This window comes from Misgurnus anguillicaudatus, chromosome 13 (assembly GCF_027580225.2).
Source record: "Misgurnus anguillicaudatus chromosome 13, ASM2758022v2, whole genome shotgun sequence".
Classification (NCBI taxonomy): Eukaryota; Metazoa; Chordata; class Actinopteri; order Cypriniformes; family Cobitidae; genus Misgurnus; species Misgurnus anguillicaudatus.
In genome coordinates, this window is record NC_073349.2 from 11,318,669 (window position 1) to 11,341,350 (window position 22,682).

Below are 22,682 nucleotides of genomic sequence, written 5' to 3' on the forward strand. Positions count from 1 at the left end.
CGAAAGGAGAGCCTAAATTGAGTTTTTATGAAGTTAAGATCTGTGCCAATGTAGCCATCAAGTTCACCTTTAAACGTACGGTCAGCACTTTTTAGCCCATCCAACTGCTTTAATTTTATGCTTTATGAATAGCGTGCATGCAGGCTATATCAATATTCGCACAAACTGGCTTTAGCAATGGCTTGTTTATGAATTATAGTAGTAGTTATTAATTCAGCATCAGCGTCTTTGATACTGACAGTGAGCTACGGTTAGTACTCTGGCCATTCTCCTTGCTGATTGTATCAGGCTGCGAGGAATGTTTTCTTTGTTCGTGTCAGTTTTTTGTAAACACACTGATGTGATCAGGCTGTTTAACGCAGATGTTTGTCGACTTTAAGAAGGAAGAAGCAGGATATTGATTGTTCAAGGACAGAACAGACATTCAAAGTGAGCTTAGTCTTTTGAAAGAGCTCTTTGCCAAAAGATGTACATTGAAGATTCTTCAGTCTGTTTTACTTTTTTATAACTTTTTGTTATTATTTACATTTCTTCATTTAGCACTTCTTTCCATAGCAACTTACAAATGAGAACGCATTTAACATTCAAGTGCACCTATTATTCCCATTCTTCCAAGATGTAATATAATAGCGCTTTTCCATTGCATAGTACCCCGTGGTTTGGGTTGGGTCAGGTATGCTTACTTTAGGGGGCTTTTCCACTGGGTGCAGTACGTAGTACCCAATACTTTTTGGTACCACCTTGGTTGGGGTTCCAAGCGACCCAAGCTGATACCAAGACGTGATGTGAAAACACTGTAGATCACTGATTGGTCTGAGAGAATGGTCACTACCAGTATTTATTATTTATTTAATATATATTTCTGTTTCCGACGGTGAGAACAAAGATGGGCCACGTTGAGGAGTGATTTAGCCGAAACTGCAAAAAAATCGCTGTTTATTTCACTTTCATCACTGCTGGCCTTCTCTAAACATACACAACAAGCTGCTGTTTCTTCTTCGTTTGTGGGTTAAACTGACCAAAATGCCTCATTGACGGTCGTGTTGCTACTAGGCTTGGATATTGAGTAGGGTTGTGCCGATAGGCGGTAGTATCGTGTATCGACGATCGTCAGACATATCGCCAATAGCAGGCTTTCATGACGATAGTTGGCGCTAGGTATTATTATTATCATCATAGTTATTCACATTAACATGCGCATTGCATGCTTTTCCTCACATGAGAAAGTTTGTGGGCTTCACTTTGCGCAAGAGAGCTTGTAACGCATGCAGATTCATTCTCGCACGGACCTGGACTTAATGCACACGTCTTGGACTTTTGCTCGGACCTGAATGCGCGCGGCATGGACTCCTTCTAGCACCTGAACTTGTAATGCGCATGATTCTGACTCTTCCTCGCACATGAGCTTGTAGGAAATTTTAGAGCGCCTGGGCTTTATTGACGTGCTTGGATTAATGGCATCAGTTTTAAGAAGGTTGCGCTCATGACAGTGTTGCTTTTGACTTGTCATAAATACGAATAAATAAGGAGTCAAAAATTGACAAATAAATAAATGAGTAAACGACTGCTCGCCCCCCGATATTATCGTGTATCGGCAATCTCACAGGCTGACAATAGGACGATTTCAAAATGGGGCATATCGCCCAACACTAGTATCGAGTATCGATTGGAACCGGGACTAGCTTTGCGATTTTCCCCGGAATCGTTCAAAAGTTTAAATTTCTATTCCTAGTTTCGATTCACAGTCCACCGACCGGAAAAACAAACCGCTGAACACCAACGAAGAAGCGTCGGAAGTGTTGGTATAACCTAGCGAGTCGAACATGGATAGGGTGCATCAGCGGTCAAAAATGTGGCTTCACTTTTCTAAACTGAACAAAATCTCGGCAAAATGCAACATTTGCAGCAAGATTGTTTTGTGCATAGGAGTGGGCACGTCAAACATAATAAAGCACCTCCGAGTTCATGGTGTGCTGCACCGACTGTCTTCCGCTTCCTCTTCCCCTGGCTCCGACCCCCAGCCTGGCACCGCAGTGACTGCACTGCAGTCCAAATTTGGTAAGTAAAACAATTTAGGGATGGCACGATTACCGGTTTCACAATTACACACAATAAAATGTCCTGATGATTAGTATATCGTTTAAAATTTAATTATCATAACAACTAGGGGCGGGCGATATCTCGATATTCTAACTATATCGATAATTTTTTTACTCGAAATGGATTTTGACATATCGTATATATCGATATAATGTTTATATTAAATTTTGATTTCGCCACTTTGCTGCTTTGCCTTCTCTATGTGCTGTGCTCGCCCCCGCCTCCTTGCTTTTGTTCCCCCTCCCCCCGCGTGTTGTCTCATTGAACATGGCGGCGCCCGTCACAGAATCAACACTGGCCACCACAAATAGATCTTCCATGATTCCCATTTACATGTATATTTTACTGTTTAAAACGGCTTAAATTCATTGTTGCGAGCGCTCAGCGCGCCCCTCTATCTCTCTCTCGTTGCGTGAAGCGCTTCGACAGCGCGCGTCTCTCTCGTGACAGTGAAAAGGTGGCAGTGCTTTAATGTCCGTTTCTCCGTATACTTTCTTTTTCGCGTAAATGTCATCAGTCACGGATGTTACTGACAGAGAAGACAACTGATCTAGTTTATCATGACTAAACAAAGGTTAGCAGTAGTGCTTCACAAACACACAGACACACACACACACTTTTTCTTGATGTGAGCTTTCTCTCTCCCTATGATGCGGTGTGCAAGCGCACGTGTTCTGTAGTTTTCTGTGTAACAACAACAGTGTTTTCTCTCATATTTAACCCATTTTCTCCTAAAACGCCTAAAACCTATGTTATTCCAGGATAAATACCCTTATCTCCTGAGGGTTTTCAGAAAAAATACTAAGAATTGTTAACGTCTACTAAAAACTTAATATCTGAAGTTGAGTTGTTTTATTTTTGAATAAAAAGACAACAATATGTATTTTCTTATTTTAAATTAAAGTATAATTTTTGTATATATTTTCTTAAATGTTGCAGAAGCACTTTGTTCCTACGTGAACTACCTCTTTGCACTTTAATAAAAAAAAGCCCTGTGGATTTTGACATATTTGTTTTGCAGTAGTTTTTTGGGGAGGGTATTTTTCACGCAAAGCTGCCGAGATATATATCGCCTATCGAGATATAATTTTCACTTCATATCGCCCAGCCCTAATTACAACCGTGTTTGATTACCGTGATTTTGTAAACTCGCTGTAAATCCTCTCCAGCCAGAATCAGTTTGAAATATTAAATTGTGATTTCTAAAAATAAAACTAATTGTGTGTATCAATTATTTTTGAACATTTCCATCTCATTTTAACAAAACCATGATAAAATTGATAACCGTAATAACTGTAACCATGATATGAAATGTTCATACCGTCCCATCCCTAATACATATTCAATAAGTAATATGTCTTGAGCCAACACTGAGGCAGCTAACAAATTAGCCCACACATTTTTTCATAGACAATTTACAAACTGAGATTGCAAACGTTAGCCAGGCTGGTGACTCCGCGATGTGCTGAGCGAACGTGTTTTCTCCACAGCAGGAGATACTATCTGTCCAGAACGCTCACGCATCCTGCCCGAGAAGGCAGATATGATCATTTTCTAAAACAAGAACTGTTTCTGATTTTATACTCTACCTGCTGCTAATCTGGACTGGGTTTTACCACTTGTTTCTTATTGTTAATTTGCTATTCTGCACCAGGTTAGCCCATCAGTGGGAGCATGGTAACATGTTCAAGTACCTGTAGCATCATACACTCATGTGTTTTTATGAGGTTTTCAAAATAAAGCTCTCTTGAGGAAATTTATATTTAAGTTCATATATTTGATATTTATATTGTAGTTCACAGTAAAGTTCATAAAAAGTAAAAAGTTCATAAAATTAAAATTGATGGAGAAGGTCAGGCTATTTTCTTCTTCTGTTAGTTAGCTTGCTCAAAAAACAATAAGAGCGCCTGTTCATTGGTCTGAAACGCTTGTATCAAAATGCTCCAGAGTTAATTTGCAATCAGGCTGAGACTTCCTTGTTTAGGCTTTATCAGTGTGATGTCACATTAACAAAAGAATCAAAGCAGCATTTCTAAGGATGGTTTCACATTTGGTGCGATTGCCTGGTCCGAACCCGAGTTCGATTGCTCCCCCCTCCACATGCCCCCCATGGACTGTGTTCACATATTATTTTTGCATCCGAACCGCGGTACGCTTGCATCATCAAGCTGCAGCCGGCACGTTCATGTTGCTTGGCAACTGCTGTAAACGAGAAGATGACAAGCGTGATTGACGAACTGCAAGCAGAGAGATGATTTCTGAATGCCTCCGCAAAAATTGACGTCGGCGGACAGACCGTTGTCATCGAAATGACTTTAGTATGTTTGCGGCAGACAGACGAAAGTGCGTTTCTGTATTATTTCTTTGAAAACAAAACCAAAGGTTTAAAAAAATAAGAACAAAACTCAAGCAAGCACTCTATGCATTTTGTTGTCAAGGTAAGTGCACGCACACAAACACACACACACGTCTGTTTTGGTGGGACATTCCATATAATACGTAATTAACAGCGGTTCACTTCCGCGATTTGGTACGATTGCGCTCACATTAGCAACGAACCGATCTGGAGTTCACATGAAACGAACCCCAGACCACCCTTTTTAAGCGGACTCGAGTACGTTTCGCGGGTGCGCACCCGAGTTCGGAAGACAGCGTTCACATCATCCAAATGTACCGAACTCTGATGTCAATTGAACCCGGGTGCGCACCAAAAGTGCTAATGTGAAAACGCCCTAAGTGCTTTGGTTTAATGGGCATTAAAAAAAAGGAGTGGGTGGCTTTTTTTATGAAAGGGTGTTGCATTCAAACACTGCCAACACACGCATTTACGTCCAAACATCTTTTAAAGTGGATTTTGCATAATAGGTGTCCTTTATCCAGCACTTTTTATTAGTAACAACTTTAGGAAAATCTGCTGTTTAGATCAGTTACACATTTTAGTATTGTTTACATAGATTATGTGAAGCCATTACAACACAAATGTAATTACAGTAAATGAAAGACAGACTGAAAATTGGTGAAATAATATTTGTTATGCATAATATTTGTAAATATACCTACTTGAAAAATATTTACAAGACAAGATCTGTCACCTCATTGTACTGTTTTAATAAAACTTTACTGCACGTGTTTTTCTCACAACACAATATAACGTAATGTTAAAGAATTAGTTATAATTGGTCATTTGCTGTCTGTCAGACTTCTTTACACCTAAGTGTGTGTTTTTTATAAGGAACACCAAATTTAATTAAGATAAAGATTTATTGGCTGACTAAAAAGATTGTACACTCAAATATGCATATAATAAAAATTATCGGACAGTATATCGGCCGCTGAAATATACCGGTTTCTCCTTATAACACTTCTTAACTCCTTGTCAGCAATGTTTCTCGAGCAATAAGATTTAAGGAGGTCTGCATGTTTTTAAGGTGCAGCATTAACATGTCTGTTGTTGTGAAATTCTGCAAATTCTCAGAAGTGTTTGTTTGTTATTCAGCTATCGTTTTTGTGAGCAGTACAAACACAAATGTTTGTGTTGTGATGTCAGTTGTACTGGCACGCATGATCCATCATGATCTGGTCTGTGGGCCTGTGTGGAGGGTGAAAGAGAGAAACGTGTTTGCAAAAGCATGACTGACACTCTTCTAAGGATATAATGGGAACATTTTCTCATGGTTCAGTCTTTTGATCATGATGTGATTTGGTTATTGTTGCAGTTCAGTTTTATGGGTGCATTAATTAGGTCATTAAAATACAATTTATCCAATAGTCCATATAAGGCTCCAGTGAGAAATTATTGTTTTCTTTACCCTCTTTTGTTTAGGTTAGGTAACCCAACTCATTAATAATAAGGGATGTGAATGAAGACATCTCAGTAAAGCAGTTCAGGAAAAATTGTGTTATTACAGATATCGGGACAAACACTTTACACATCCTTAGTGATATTTTTAACCAGATTTGTTACAGACTCCACATGCTGTAATGAATGACTGACTCTGGATGAGTCTGAGAGCACGCATGTATGCTCACTTGTTTGTACATATGCACAATATAACCTGACTGTCGTTTTGGGTATGCTCTCTGTGTTTTGTTTATTTAATTAAGTTTTTTATGTACAGGAAGAATGAACATAATTGCTATTGAAAATTTTCATTTTACAATTTAAAGCCGTTGTGTTTTCAAAGGCGTTTTTAACCATCATATGAAATGTGATACAAGTGTGTACCGAACCATGGCAAGCCATATTTTGTTCTTTTTTGGTTTGTTTCATCGCTACCCTTTTCAGTGTCAAAAGTAAGTTGTTTTGCTTACTGTTGTCTCTTTCCCCCCTTTGTATTTTAGGTTGTCATACCGACATGCAGGAGTCCAAGACTGATCAAACAACCAATAGCATTCCAGCTGGGCAGGAAGGTCAGAGCTCAGAGAGCGAGAAGAGAATAACCAGGGAAACGTCTTCATCACCATCATCCCAGAGCCTGCAAACACAAGTATGCAACTTTTTCAATTACTTAAGATGACATTAGCAGCCAGCAGCAAGACTCTTGAGTCTCTCCCTCATTCCTTTACAACGTTTTTCTGCCTTTAAATTATACTCGAGACTGACGTTTAGGACGCGTTCCAGGAAATACTTTCTCAAAGCAATGAAATTCTTATTGATATGTCAACATTCGTTGCACAATAGCATTGTTGCCCATTTAAAAAAAAAAAAGTTGAGCAATCGCGAGACACACCCTTGTGTTAACGCAAGGATTATTCATTTATTTTTAGTCATTTAAGCGTGTTTGCTTAGGTGAACCAGGCGTTATGAGGTCTTGGTCACGTCTCTCTAAATACCCTTGTCATTAAAAATCAACGTTTTCTGTATTTGCTGTGACAGAACAATCACTAAGTACCACAGGTTCATCCTAGTACCCAACCATCGCCCCATACTTGGATTCCAGATGTATGATGTCACCAAACTCTTCCGCAGCTTTGGGAATATAGGCCAGACAGCTGTGGGTTCAACTAAATGTCCCATATAAAAAAAGGGCTTTTAAAAGCTTTTGTAAACTCTTTCCCTTATGGTTTTCATCTCGTAAAGATTACACATGCGACATGGTGTGTCTACTTTCCCCATTTCTATTGACACTTCTGTTGAAGTTTTCATATCCGTTCGCTTGTCTCTCCACCCATTTTTTGAATAGGGGAGTTCCACAGGGCCAGATGTTTGACCCTTTGGAGGTGTAAGAGGATGGACCCAGCACTGTGGATATTGTTTGCATGCACTATTTGCATTTTTCTTTCCTTGATTTCTATCTGAAGGGCCTCACAATGGAAAATTAAGACAAAAGCAACAGAGAGTGAGAGAGACATCCTTTCATAAACCTCTCATTTCACAGCTTGTTAGACTGTTGTGTAGTTCTGGTTTATTTGCTTTGTGACCGTTTCCTGACAATTTGCTTTGTGACAGTTTTGTTTTACTTTCTGGTGTATAGTGTACACATTTAAATAAGGGCAGATTTCAATTATTCAGCTAAATAATTATGTTTATTGTTGTGTTACTATTGTGTTTTTTTGGGAGGATACATACGACATCATCAGAGTTTACATATATTTTCAGCTAGGTTTGGATTTGGTTTGAGTAATTCAATTACAAAATGTTTTGGATGTTTACATGCGTAATAATAAAAAATAAATAAATAAACGATAAAACTGCAGAAGATATGGAGTGAAAATAAATTGTGCTCCCGGTTGTGTTCAGCACATGGATTACATTCTTACTGCAGCCGTTATCAAAATTTTTTTAAGTTAATTTTGGATTTCGGCCAAGTCAACACAATCTAATGGTAATTTGAACGTATTTTTTACGAGTTGGCTAATTTGTATAATTTGTGTATCCACATTTTAAAGTTTTTGTACGATTTCGTTTCGCCCCTGTGATGTTCCAGTTATGGTGTGGGGTTTCATTATTACATTTTTCTAATAATCGTACGCTTTTGTAAGACTCACTTTGTACAAAGTAGGGGTGTAATGATCAATTATATTTCTAACGATTAGGGCTGTTGAAACGAATTTCAGTAATCGAATATAATTTGAATGTTAAAAAAATTAATACTAATCGAATGTTAAAACTACTATTCGAATGGGATTTAAAAAAAAATTTATTAATTTTTTTATGTGTTCACTATCTAACGCATTTATGCTGTTAAATACCGCTAGCTACCTCGACCCGCGTTTCCATCGGCTAATTCATTTGAAACGAGACCAGCAGCAGGAGGTACGTGAGAAAGAGAAAGCGGAGCTGATAGCAATTGCCGAGGAAGGTTATGAGGAAGACGAGAATGGAGCAGCTAAGGTGAAGAGGACACAGTGTCAGGAGAAACCGCTCTCAGTGCTATGGGCGACCGTTTTGGGAATGTCTTTAATGCTAATTTGTTTGGATAAGTTTGTCTTTTTGACCAGTGACAAAATACTTGTTCAAGATCACACTTCCTCTAAGGTGTGTTTAAATGAAAAAAGAATAGTGAAATTGGAGGCCAGGGGATGTGTGTGCTGTGTGTAAGTATTGTATAACTAATGATGTGATCTACGCAGCCCTCATACGAGAACAAAGAGAACTGCGTTGATAATGAAATTGTTCATTAAAGTTGACAACTTTGTTAATTTTGTGTCTAAGCTTAATCATTAATTAGCAAGAAAGCTATCACCTGTTATTAAATAATTACATGTTTATTAGTAAAACTGCAATGTCTTCTAGTGGACATAATTTAAAACAAGTCAACTATACGAGCTCATAGTGGCATTGGCAAAGCCCGTTTTTACAATGTGTGTAGATAGATACATAGTAAATATTAATAAGTCAAATTTGAGCATTAAATAATCGATTATAAATCGAATATTAAAAAAAATAATGAATGAAATTCGAAAGGGATAATAGAGGAAGATTGACAGCCCTACTAACGATACGATTAGTGGTGTGACGGATTGCCATCTGACCCACTGTTCGGCTCACATGCGTTTCACAGATTAATACGCACATTTAAATAGGGAAAGATTTTAATTTGCACATGTGCAAAAAAGGCGCTAAAGTGAGCAGCTTCATGTACGCACAGGCGCACATTTGGTTAAATGTGTCCGGTCCAGCTCCAGTAGACATGATCATCACTTTGCCCTTCAAAGATCAGAACTCTTGATATGTAGACTATAGAGAAAGTTGTGCTACTGTGTCTCATACTGTAGTCGATTAAAATACATTTGGTAAATAGAGCAATGAAAAACGACATTATGTTTTTATGTGGGCCGACGCTTTGTAGTGCATACACGGGGAGACGCGTTTCAAAAAGCAAGCAAACATAAAATCTTCCTGTTCTTGACTGGACACATACAAACAAAATGATCTCCACAGTATTCTTTTTCTAATAAAAACATTTGTTTTTGTCTTAAATTTGTATCGATTAGCCAGAAACTAGTCCGTGCTTAGCTTAAAGAGACAGTAACCTCAATTAACCTACTTAGTCTGTGTCATTAATGTTAATCAAACAACCCAAGACAAAGAGAAAATCACTTCTGTAGCTCTAAAAATTAATAATTATATTTAATTCATACAATAAAGACAGTGTTATTATTCATTTGATTCGATTTCTGTACCTAATGCTAATTTTAGACCTTACTTAATGTGCAACTTTGTTATTTTTTTGTAAATGTTTGTAACTTCTTTATTTTTATTTGATTTTTTTCCACACCTTTTTTTGTTGATCCGGAAAATTATCCAATCCGTGCCTCAAAAACCGCAATGTGATGTTTGTGATCCGTCACACCCCTAGATACGATGCATCGATGTCACTCACAAAATATGGATATGAGGTGCCTTTATTTTGACACTATCCACATTCGCATTCCTTGAAGTAACGTCCATTTATGCATTTCTGGCAAAGCGCACATTTTCGTTTATTTATGTCTTCTAGTGTCCGCAAGTGAAGCAGCGAAAACACAGAGAAAGAGACAGAAGACAAGTGTGTGTTTTGCACTGTAGGTGATATTGTCTATTCGAAACGCAGTGTTCTCTTTCCTGAACATGTTGATCAGTTGATTTTTTTTTTAATTCAAGAAAAATCTCTCAAAAGAGACCATTGCAGCACTTTTAAAAAAAAAATTTTTTACAACTACCTCAGTGATTGTCACACATTTTGGCACAAAATACTGAAAGACTTTGACTGTTGCCACCATAAGCTTGATTTTATGTGACATTTTGCCCCTAATCATTCTTTTAGTTAGTTTGTTATTGTAAATGTTCTTGAGACAGAGATTGTGCCATTTTTTCAAAAAGTTTAATGAAATGTTCATGTTATATATTTTGGTTGTATTTGTGAATTATAAAAAATGCAACCGCTTAACTAGGCACGTAATATAAAAATATTAATAAATTAATCGAATCTGAATGAAAGCGTAATTGCATTGAAGTGTATCGTCAAATATGACATCGTTGGCGGAGAAAAACGATATTGTATCGCATCGTAATGAACTGTTCGATTCACACCCCTAGTCAGTGTTGGGTGTAACTAGTTACTAAGTAATTAGTTACTGTAATTAAATTACTTTTCCCTTGAAAAAGTAAAGTGAGGGATTACTCTTATTTTTATTGTAATCTAATTACAGTTACTTCTGATGTAACTTAATACTGTGTATGGACTGTAAAACAATTATGTATACTAAAATACAATAGTGGATTTAACATGGTTTTAGTTTACAATTCTCACTATTAACTGGTTGATTCATATTAATGAGATGTTGGCTGTTTATTAATCCTTAATAGCACATATTAATGCCTGATTCTGCAAAACCTCATTCTACATCCTTAACCCTCCCCATTTCTACCAATACTTAAAATTAACAACTACTTTAGTATTAATAAGCAGTAGTTGGAGTATATTGAGGCAAAAGTAGTTAATAGTTAGTTAATAGAGAGAATTGGACACTAAAGTGGGACTAGAATAATTGATGTACTTGTATGTACAAGCCTATCCTTGTATCATGTACTAATAGGATTTAGAAAGTAATTAGTAATAAGTAATTAAATACTTTTTGAAGTGAGTAATTTGTAAAGTAATCTAATTACATGATTGAAGATGTAATTAGTAACTAGTAATTAATTACTTTTTTTGAGTAACTTACCCAACACTGCCCCTAGTACACTAGTCAACATTTAAAGTGGATCAAAACCTTTCATTAATGTTGTCTTTGAATATTGAACAATACATTTTTTTTGTCCTAGGACATCTTTTGATTAACTTTTTTGATCCACCTAAACTGTTGACTAGTGTACATCTTTCTATATATATATATATAGATTATATGAACAAACCAACTCCTAAAATACAGTATGTGAAGGCTCCTACTTGATAACTGTGATCCACTCATCTTAATAATTCAAAGCTCATCAAGTTTTTGGCTCTGACGTTCCTACCGAAGCTGGTTTTGACACAATTCACTCATCTTAATAAACCATTACTTCCAATCCAAATCAAAGCTCGTCAAGTTTTTGGCTCTGACGTTCCTACTGAAGCTGGCCTTAAAACAATTTGCCCAAAAGCAAAAACCTTTCTTTTTGTCATCAACAGCTCTAGATTACGAAATGTGTTTCGCACACATCTGTGATGTTCTTAAAAAACAACATGCATGGTCCTGAGAGAGCAGAGCTGCTCAGAAACCAATCAGAAACTTGTTATTGTTTTTTTAGCAACTTCAGGCGCTACAAGTTGCTCAACACCACCACCAACAACAACAGCAGAAGCAGAACTGTGAGAAGTCCCCAAAGAGCACAGAAAAAGAGACAGACGCACAGGTAGGGCCATACACTCTCCTCCACCCGCAGCACATGCAGACACCTCCAGAGAACCATGTTGTTTACACTGTTACACAAACCGACCTGTTTATACTGCCAGATCATAAACAGATGGGGCAACGAGGTCGTGTTTTATTATTACATATTGTTAGCCTGAATTACAAGTCCCCCTTTATTGTGTTTAGCCTGTTGTAAAACAAGTATTTTCAGTCCTGTCGGTTAGATAAGACCGCACTACTGAGAAGAATTAAACAGCTGTAGAGCTGTAGCAACAAACAAACACACTGTTTACCATCCAGTGCACAGCTGTCTTTATTTATTCATCATGAATTGAATTCTTATAGCGTGTTTGTCTGAGGGGAAATGTTGGGTTAGTCAATAGTTCAAGTAAACACTTTGGCAAGTGCAGGGGGGCGGGTTTAATGGGCCCGGCCACGTGACTGGCTGGTTGCACTAGGTTCATGCTCTTAGTGAGCTTGTTATTGGTGAAGGTTGTGGGTTGGTCAGTGGGGTTTGCTAGCTGAAAGATCGGTAGGAGGATACTGACAATCACTAGTCTTCAAACTGTCTATCTGTGGAGCTCTCTGTTTCTACCGCCAATGGAGTTATCAAGGTGTGTGAGTACCGTCATAAGATCAGCTAGTTTAGTCAGATGAAGAGATAACGCTAAATGATAAAGTTTGCTTTATATCTTAGATTTTGGTGTATTTGTGTTTTGTACACTTTATATATATATATATATATAACATTTTAATATATGTCCTGTAAATTAATCGCAATTAATCATTTGCAGAATAAAAGTTTTTGTTTACATCATATATTTGTGTGTATAATAATTATTTATATATAAACACACACACATGCATGTTTTTGTTGAGAAAAAAGATATAGAAATGTGTGTATGTGTGTGTTTATATATACATAATAATTATACACAATATACACACACACATATGATGTAAACAAACACTTTTATTTTGCAAACGATTAGTTGTGACTACCGTAGTTGTTATGCAGCCCAAATTGCATTGCATTCATTTTTTGCTTAAAGATTCATAATTAAGGATTTACTATGTGTGTATACTTTTATTGTAGACTTCATGTTGCCTTTCAAAACCCATAATGTCTATCTGATCAACTTGTCAAATGTTCAGCGCACTCCATGTTTTTTTGTTTGTCATAAGGGAGTGATTAAGTGAATGACCACCAGAGTTGATGATATCTGATCTGACATCCCACCCATAAAGAAAAGCACAACGTTAAAAGCTTTAAATGGTCACTCGGGCCTTTTTCTGTGACTCGCTTGTTAATTTTATTTAGCGAATTTCGTCTTTTTGTCTTTCAAGAGCTGTGCGTTAACCGAACTCTGCCTTTTCCTCTTGCCTTTGCGTTTTATATTTACCCAGATGCACAGCGCAGGAAAGAATGTTATTTTTACTTTGGGTGGGGTACCAAACCAAAATTGTTCAAGGTATTGAAGGGGAATAACAACGGGCTGTATTTGTTTTTGGACTGCTGAAGCCTGTTGATTTATGGCTTGTGTTTTCAGAAGCGATGGCTTGTTGACATGTACTCACTCATGGGGAGTTGGTTCTCTGACACACTCGCAAGAACAATAACAACAACAAAACAATGTTTGGACTTGTCTGTTGTCATGGAGACGACACCCATCCGTGCTTACCGTGCCCCCGAGAGCGAGTATTTACATTAACTTGCTGGTATGCTTACGTTAGTATTCGACTTTGACATTTAAAATGTTTCTGTGTTGAAACTAGAAGACATAGCAGTTTGTCTTGTTTCGAGCTGTTTTACAAGCAACTTTTGTTTTTTCTCAAGTCAGGTTTTGTAACCAGATAACGCAATAAGTTTGAGCATGCTTTATTTTTATTTTTTACCTTTATTACATTGGTATTAAAAAGAGCTGCGTGGACATTTATGCGTTTGGTAGATGCTTTTATCCAAAGCAACTTACAGTGCAGTACCAGTTATACTTTTTATCAGTTTGTGTGTTCCCTGGGATCAAACCAATTAAATTTTGAGCTGCAAAGCAATGTCTAACCAAAACCACTACATGAAAACATTCAGTGAGGCTGTTCATGTTGACTTTCTTTGAAGTCTGTAAGGATTCTTTTCATTTTTGGTAGGGCTGCACGATATTGAGGAGAAATGGGATAAAATAATGTTTTTTACGTTTTGTAAAATCAATTTGAATAAAAAAAAAAAAAACTGAACATAATATAACCAACATGCATGCTTTACATTGTTTCTAGGTAAATAAAGCATCACTCTCTCTGAAGTGTTAAAATCGTTTGGTTATTGTAAATTATTGCAATATGATGGTGTGTGTGCTTAGGGGCTGTTTACACTTGGTTTTAAGGTGTGTTTTCGTCGATTAGATCACAAGTGGACGAGAGAGATGCATCAGGGTTACACCTGGTATTTAAATATCTCACTTTTGTCCACCTTTGACCGCTTCTGTCCTGAATACTTTGAGGGGGTGGTCTGTGGAGACTGTGGGCGAGTCTCTCTGCCGTCATTTAAACGCGAGCAGGAGTAATGACAAGTTTATATCGACAAAACTAATTATGTCGGAGTCCGCTGCTTGTGTTGTAAATAAACATGCTGCACAGTGTTTTGTACACACTTATGTAAAAGCTTTCTCTGAATTTTCGCCGCAATTGATGAAATAAGATTGTGCAACTTTCACACACTTGCAAAATGAAACAGCGGAGACCAGCCGCTTTAGTTTTATCTATGAAAGGCTAAAAATAGCGCTTTTCACCGTGTGTTCGTGCCAGAAGTCAGAAAAGACGTTAAACATTGTGTTCAGTACCTCAGATTAGATAAATGGGCAGACACATTCAACCACATGTGCGTTTACACTACAAAAGCAATCCGATCTAAAGGATTTTCGACTACCTCTGAATGTGATTGAAAGTGGTCGAAAGTGGACGAGCTTAAAACGTTTCGAACACCGTTTACACTTGGCATTAACTTCATCTGCTTGTGATCCGATCGACGAAAACACATCTTAATACCAAGCAAGCATGCAGCACAAGCCCTGAAACGTGAAGCCAAAACGTCTCGATCGCCCCCCAGTGACTGGTCCCAGTATAGGACATAAACCACGCCTCCACATGTTATTCAATGGGACTTGAGACCAACTAAACAATTTAATTACATTTCAATTATCTTTTTTCCGAAGCTGGTTTCTGTCATGTACCTTAGTTTTTATCACGCTGATGTAAATTCAAGTATTGTTTTTAAAATAAGTTTGTTTTTAGTTCGTTATTTAATGCTATAAAAATGGTGGTGTCATGTCATGATTGATAGCTGTGATATACGCATTCTGCGAGGGCAGGGCCCTGCTTTCGCGGTTTTACTTTCTGCTCACTACTGCGCAGGACTGGTCCCGAAATCACTGATGGCTTCACTTTTCACCAATGGAAGAGAGCGAACGGGCGTCGTCCATCTTTTTTTCAGGCATGAAAATCCCTCACCTTTCGGCGAAATTTGCCGTTTTGAAGCCAAAAAAGGTGACCCAGTAGATTCGATGAGAAAACATTTTTTTTGGGGGGGGGGGGCGTTGTTTGTAGACGCGCCCTTCGCTGTCATCCAACATGTATCCCACACATTAGATTTGTTTGAGTTCATGCTGCGTTGCAAAACCCGACAGGCAGGCAGGTGACATCAAAGTATCACGAGAGTGAATCGAGAAGCCATAAGGAAGTCTGCTTTCGAACGGCTCTCGCGCTACTGTGATGTTATCCGCATTTCTGTGTTCTTCGTCATACAAGCTTGTTGAAGATGCGTAGAGCGACTGCCTTCGGGACGTAAAGTCAACACAAAACGCTGTAAAACTATCATTGTGGAATTGTGAGGCATCAAGCAATTAAAACAACATATCTACACAGACTGACACTGCAAAGTGACCTAAAATATTTTTGTTGGAATGGATTGAACGAATTATGGACGTACTCCTCGCTTGTAAGTCATTGGTCTACGGCTGTAAGTACTTAAATGTAAATATGGTGAAACTGCAAAATATTGCATGAAATGCTGTAATAAGAACATACTATTATTAATACTGTTAATAAGAAAGTTTACAGTAACATTTAAGCGATTTTAGACTATTTGAGCGACAAAGATGCTAAAGTGAACTGTTTTCAGTGTGCATACACACACAAACTCAAAAGCCCACGCCCAACGCCCGTTTCAAAAATCACGCAAAGCAAACGCATAGTTTTTTGGGCTTGACAGGAGATATACGCACACACTATCTTGTAATACCACAGTCTCTGCAAGTATTCTCATAAAAACAGTCGTTTATTATAAGTGAGGAGTTGATCATGTGTCAGTGTATAGATCAGCGCTTCTCCACCGGTGTTAAAGGGACAGTTCCTCTTATAAGAAATGCTTATGTTTGTGTCACTATGTTAATCAAAGTACAAAAGACAAAAGGAAAATCACTTTTATAGCTTTAAAAAGATCAATAATATTTAATTTATAGAATAAAAACAGTGTTATGTTAATTTGATACTGTTTTTTCAACCTAATCAATACTGTTAGATCTTACTTTATTTGTAACTTTGTTCTTTTCTATTTTATATGCTTGTAATGTCTTGATTTTCCCACATCACTTTTTTGCTTATCTGAAAATTATTCAACTCATGATTCAAAAACCATAATTTAATTCATTTAACCAGTACTATATTGTAAAATTTATTCATTTTAAATTAGATGTAGGCCTTCAGGTCCACCCTATTGCAAGGCCAACTTAAAATTGTATGGCATTGCGACTGATGGTCAGATTATGGCAAAATAAAATTATTGCAGATTTAAAATAGTAAGGGAATGCTACTTGTTACAGCTTTCCACATTTATCAACCCATTTAATTAAACATGGTTTCTGTTACTAGTTAAATGTTTACATTTTAAATTTGAAAGAATTAAAGAATTAAAATAATGGTCATAGTGTATTTTTTGCGTATGTTATGGTGTGCATTTTGTTTCTGCGCACATGGAGGGATGTAGCGTTCCTTCCTTCTTTTTTGTCCTTGGCCAATCACATGCCTGAAGAATAAATAAGTTAAGTTACAGCATGTTCCCTAATGAGGCCATAATATTTATTCTGGGGGGTCCTCCCACCTCGCGGCCCCATCAGAGGCCACATCGCCCCCCTCGCCCCGGTATCGGTCGATAAAAGCAATTTTTCTCACTATCGGCCGATAGTTAAAAACAGCTGATAGTCTTTGCAATATATCCTCTCAATCAAAAGAGAACAGGAACATGCATTGAATTTGAGAACTGTGTATAGAAAATAAAAAGACACCACTAGTTTTATGAGTTCGCATTAGGGGTGGAACAATACATGTATTCGTTTCGAACCGAATCGGTACGGGGGTCACGGTTCGGTGCATGAATTTAAACCGAGAATACACGGTATGAAAATAAAAAAACTTGCGTGCAAAATAATTAATGTAATGCGGAACTACTGTTAGATACGCGGGTTCTTTATGGACAGCTAATCTGTGGACCCGCTTTAGCTCTGAAGCTCTGATTGGCGCCAATGCAGCCGAGCTCCGCCTATGTATGCGCTCTATCAGAGCCCGTCTCTACATTCTCTGGCACTCTGCATTTTTTTGTCACGTCGACGCAAGTGGTGTTCCACAAGAGTCTCTTTCCGCCAGCCTCTTTAAGATCGCAAGTTTGGCAAAACTTCAGTTTTCCAGTCAGTTACAATAGTACAGGCGAGAGATTGGTGGAAAAGACGAGGACCTTGCATCGGCGTTGTTCAGCAGTTGTTAGGTATGTGAGTGGAAATACATCTAATCAGGGCTCTCAAGTCTCACGCATTTACCTTGACACACACGCATTTCAGTCAGTTCACACGCTCACACTTTGTATTTCTCACGCTGAGAAGTAGGAGATAAATTGTTCTGCTATATACAACAGGCATACTCAGGGCAGTTCTGTCGAGTTCAGCTGCTTTCAGTTTTTTAAGCGTGCTCAACTTTACGCAGCGCCATCAGCGTCAGAGTACCGTGAGAAATCTTGCGGAGGAGGCTGATTTCAAATCCCTCTCGCGTTACTCTGACGTCATCCGTTTGTCGTTTCTTGCAGCGCCTCGTGAAGTCGTACACACCTATTAATTCATCCTACAAGACTATTTTTTTTTTCTTTAGTACATTGATATGAAATAAGGCCAAAATGTAATTTTAAAATGTATTTAGGTAACACTTGTAATACATTTGAACCCATATTTGTATGAAAGATGAGTACAAGATTACTTAAAGTGGTATGAATTTTTGAAATATGAGATAGTATATTAAATGCATTTCAGTTCATATTCATGACATCTGAAAATTACACTGATAAGGACACCTATGTTTTTAAGATTAGCTTAAGTACTAAAAAAAAATGCCTTCTTCATTTTTGTTTTGCTTTTCCCTCCATTGTACCGAAAGTGAATCGAACCGTGGCGCCTGAACCGAGGTACGAACCGAACCGGGACTTCTGTGTACCGTTCCACCCCTAGTTCGCATTAACATGTAATGGATATTACATACATAGTACTGCCTTCTTTTTTAACTGGGATGGTTTACCCAGCAGAAAGTGAGGGGATGGGGTGGAGGAGGGATGCTGCAAAAAACTTTCGTGGGGCGAAGGTGAGGGACAGCTAAATATAGAAACCTCTTTGCGCTGAGTGGTTGGATTTGTGACCATGCTCCTTTCAAACTTATTTAAATTAACTTTTTTAAATTTAACATTTAATGTTCAATAACGTCATAATGTGAATGAATAACATTCAGAACATTTTGTCCTCAGAATTTAGTTAATATAACCTCCAAAATATTGGTATGTAAGGGATAATGTAGAGGCAGCCGGTAGTTATTGGGAAATAAGCCCCGACAGTGTGATCAGGACCCGACGCGAAGCGGAGGGTCTTGTATCACACTGAAGGGGCTTATTTCCCAATAACTACCGGCTGCCTCTACATTATCCCGCTTATTACACGGCTACTTGTCACATAAGAAAAAAACCGGACATGAATTTGAATTTGAAACATTTTATTGGCATATTTGTTTTAAATTAACATGTTTATCCTTCCGCGAAACGTTGCACAGATGCATAAAATGATCGTAATACCTTATTAAGATCATCTGCTTCATACTTGTCTGTCTCCATTTTTTCTCTTTTAGCCAGTCTTTGAGAAGTTTTAATGCCCATTCTGTATTTTTTTGCGTGTTGGCTTCGTAGCTGTCATGCTCTATTTTGTCAAGTTCAGTCTCAGTAAGCTGTCTGTGTCTTGTCGTGGTTGTCCAGTGTTTGTCACAAGATGGCGCCAAACAGCAATCTTTATTGATCTTTATTGGCGCGGAGCGATTTCACTCGTGCAAGTAGTCCGGCTATGCGTTATTATTTTGGAGCGGTTATTATTTGAAAAGAACGAACCTGCAAATGTCTCAACTGACCAATCAGAATCAAGCATTCCAGAGAGCCGTGTAATAATGGCCGATAACACTCTGAATAATCTGTATCGGTTGGAAAATATTATACTGATGTATCTTTTGGTGTAAGATAATATTGATAAATGTGAGTACCGCAATAGTTTGTTTGGCAAAACTGTATTAACGTATTTTCCGGACTATAAGCCGCACTGGAGTATAAGCCGCATCATTAAAAAATGCGTCATTAAGACGAAATAACATATATAAGTCACAGTAGACTATACGTCGTGTTATTAAGATAATGATTTCACAAAATCCAGGTTGAAGAACAGACATTTAATCTGGAAAGGCAAGTTATTCAACTAAACAATAGCAGACAGAACAGCAGGCTGGCTGGATAGATGTGTGTACGGTAAAGTAATATTATCAGTTATTTAAACGATAAACCATGCATACAGAACTTACCTGGAAGGTTTAATAGTCTAAATAACCCAACAAGCCAACTAGCGTGAAATTCGCAGACTCGTCATTCCACATTACTGAATCCATTGAATTATATAAATACAGGAGCAGCATATGGCGGACTCTCGCGGCTGTAGACGGTAATGTTGTCTCTTGCCTCATAAATGTCAAAATTAATTCATACTGACTTACAAGCCGCACCTGATACGTACCGCATCGAGAGATTCTTGCCGATACACGGCACTAGTTATATGTATAGTCTGCGCTGTTCTGATAATTTCGATATCTCTTGCACCCCTAATTTTTGGTTTAACTGTTAATTTAATTTTCAGGGTTTTGACTCCACCCTTTTAAAACCTGTTTCTTTTTTGTCAAGTGAGGGTTAATCTTACACAAATTCATATATTGTGTATTTTATGGTCTCTTGTAACCTTTTCGATCTTGACAGCCCCCACCCCTCTCTCTCTCTCTCTCTCTCTCTCTCTCTCTCTCTCTCTCTCATACTTATGGCAGTCAGCTGTTATTGTTCTGTCATAGCTGCAGTATCTCAGTCCGTCAGTATGTTTATATGAGTCTGAACGCAGACTTCTTTACTGGAAATTTCTGTTTGTTTGTGTTGCACAGACTTAATTAAAATGCAATCTCCAGTTTTGTTTTTACAGTTGCTGTGTACCCCAGTAGATGTATTATTTATGCGAATCCCTAAATGTGACTTTAATTATTCTGTTTATGTTTATTGTAAACATCTTGAAAGCGGCAAGTGTTTTTGGCTGAAGCCGCGATAATTGCTGGAGGCCGAGTGAAGCACGGGCTAACCCATTGTGCATTTGCATTTACATTTAAAACACCCTCCCATGTTGTGGGTATTTTTGTTTTTCTGTTTGTGTTTTTTTTTAATGTCGGTGTTGTAGCCGCTGTCAACAAATGAATAATGCATTTGTCTTTTTAATCTCGACCTGTTGTTTGTCTACGTTTTTAGTCATATGAGATTACAAAGTGTAGAGAAAGAGGGGGGTGTTTGTCTTATGCATTTTATTGAGAATATTTAGTGGACTGTAAGCCTTGTTTTTTTTCATAATTGTTTGTGTGTTTGTTTACTTGGCCTTGTTGAAGTTGACTATTACAGCCCAAAAGACTTGGAAACTATTCACTGAATGTCTAAACAATAAAATCTACAAAGGGCTCTGGTGTAGTCTCACTCCAGTATCTCTTTTTTTGCACTGTGTTTGTTTTCGTAATGTTCACAATCCTTTGGGGAGAGAGATTTTGATATGTGTTTTTAGAGAGCCCTTTGTTGGTACAGGTTTTGATTGGCATTTCACATCATGATGTGTACAGCTGGAATGTTGCAACTAATGTTCAAGCCTGTGCAATCGATCACAACCATTTTACCAAAGCTAATAAATGTGTCTTACAGTCATGCTGACGCCTGACATGTTGTCTTTCAAACAAGATTTCATCTGTAGACTCTTTTGTAAGTTAAATATTTGTGTGTGTATAGGTACAGGTACCTGTGTCATTGGGGATGATAACTCCTCAGGCCATCACCCCTCAGCAGATGCAGCAGATCCTCCAGCAGCAGATCCTGAGCCCTCAACAGCTCCAATTGTTACTGCAGCAACAACAGGCCCTCATGTTACAGCAGGTACACATTGGTTTAACAATGTACTGAATCATTCAGAGCAGTTAGTGATTTAACTTCTGACTACTCGGACTGAATCATGGGATTTAATGTGTTATGTAGGTTTATGGGACTTTAAAAAGTCTTGCTACTTATTGGTTGAACATATGGCACTGGTTTGGTAGTTTTTTATTTTAAAATGTTGTGAAATATCTGTATGTCTGTCTGTATGTGATCACAAAAATGGGCATAAGGGTATTTTTTATTATTAAGATTCAGTAGTCATCTTAAAGATGAATAAATGCGCTTTCCATTGACGTATGGTTCGTTGGGAAAGTTTATTTGGCCTAGATGCAACTATTTGACAATCTGGAATCTGAGAGTGCAAAAAATCTAAATATTGAGAAAATTACCATGTGAAGTTGTCCAAATAAAATCTTTAGCACTTAATTTATTAGCCTAATTGATATATTGATGTATCATCAGTGTAATCTCTTTTTGGTGTATATGATTTGTTGTTTGCTCCTTTGATCTGATAGTAAGTTTTTGTTTACTCTTTTTGTCTCAGCAACAGCTTCAGGAGTTCTATAAGAAACAGCAAGATGAGCTTCACCTCCAGCTCCTGCAGCAACAGCATGCTGGAAAACCCAGTAAAGAGGTAAAACCCATCAGAGCTGTTAGTATTTTGTCACAGTGGCTCAAGAATCAATGCAGTATTACTCTGTTATGAAGAGATCAGGCTTTTTGTTTAAAAACTCAGTTTCTGTGATGCTCAATACTTGTAATGCGATTTAGTGAAAACACTAGCTGTGTGACTGTACTGTGAGTGAATGAAGACGCTATCTGGCTACTGTACTGTGGATGACGATGCTGTCTGTGCGACTGTGGGTGACTGGTGTCCATTTGATTGTATTGAATGAAGACACTAGCCTCTTTCACACAATAATTCTGGTAAATTACCATGAATTTACCAGAATGAATTTACCAGTAAATACGAAAATGTGCTGTTCACACATGCAGTGACGTTCCGTCTTTTTACCAGTAAGACATCATTCACACATCAGTATCAAAATACCGGTAAACTCAGAGAGAAAGCGGAAGTTACATGTGGCGCGCGGGCGCAAGCTCCGTGTCGTATTTGTACACAATGGCGGGTTAGGACTTAATATTGTCGCTCCGTATTTTGTTGTTTTCACATCTGTGGCAAACGGTCGCGAAGTTGCTCGTG

The 22,682-nt window shown here is 37.8% G+C and overlaps 1 protein-coding gene across 7 annotated transcripts in view; it reads left to right on the forward strand.

The window, feature by feature from the left end:
• Window positions 1–22,682, forward strand: part of foxp1a (forkhead box P1a) — a 57,777-nt gene that overhangs the window by 13,726 nt on the left and 21,369 nt on the right. For 3 of the 7 annotated variants that reach the window (XM_055187352.2, XM_055187354.2, XM_055187353.2), the window contains exons 2-5: window positions 6,442–6,587; window positions 11,816–11,920; window positions 21,335–21,478; window positions 22,023–22,112. The exons of 2 other annotated variants lie outside the window; for them this stretch is intronic. In XM_055187352.2, coding sequence (XP_055043327.1) covers window positions 6,456–6,587; window positions 11,816–11,920; window positions 21,335–21,478; window positions 22,023–22,112 — 471 coding nt within the window. In that variant the 5' untranslated portion in view covers window positions 6,442–6,455. Of the gene's footprint in view, window positions 1–6,441; window positions 6,588–11,815; window positions 11,921–12,378; window positions 12,534–21,334; window positions 21,479–22,022; window positions 22,113–22,682 lie in introns of those variants that run through there. 2 more of the 7 variants (XM_055187355.2, XM_055187356.2) reach the window with 2 other exon arrangements.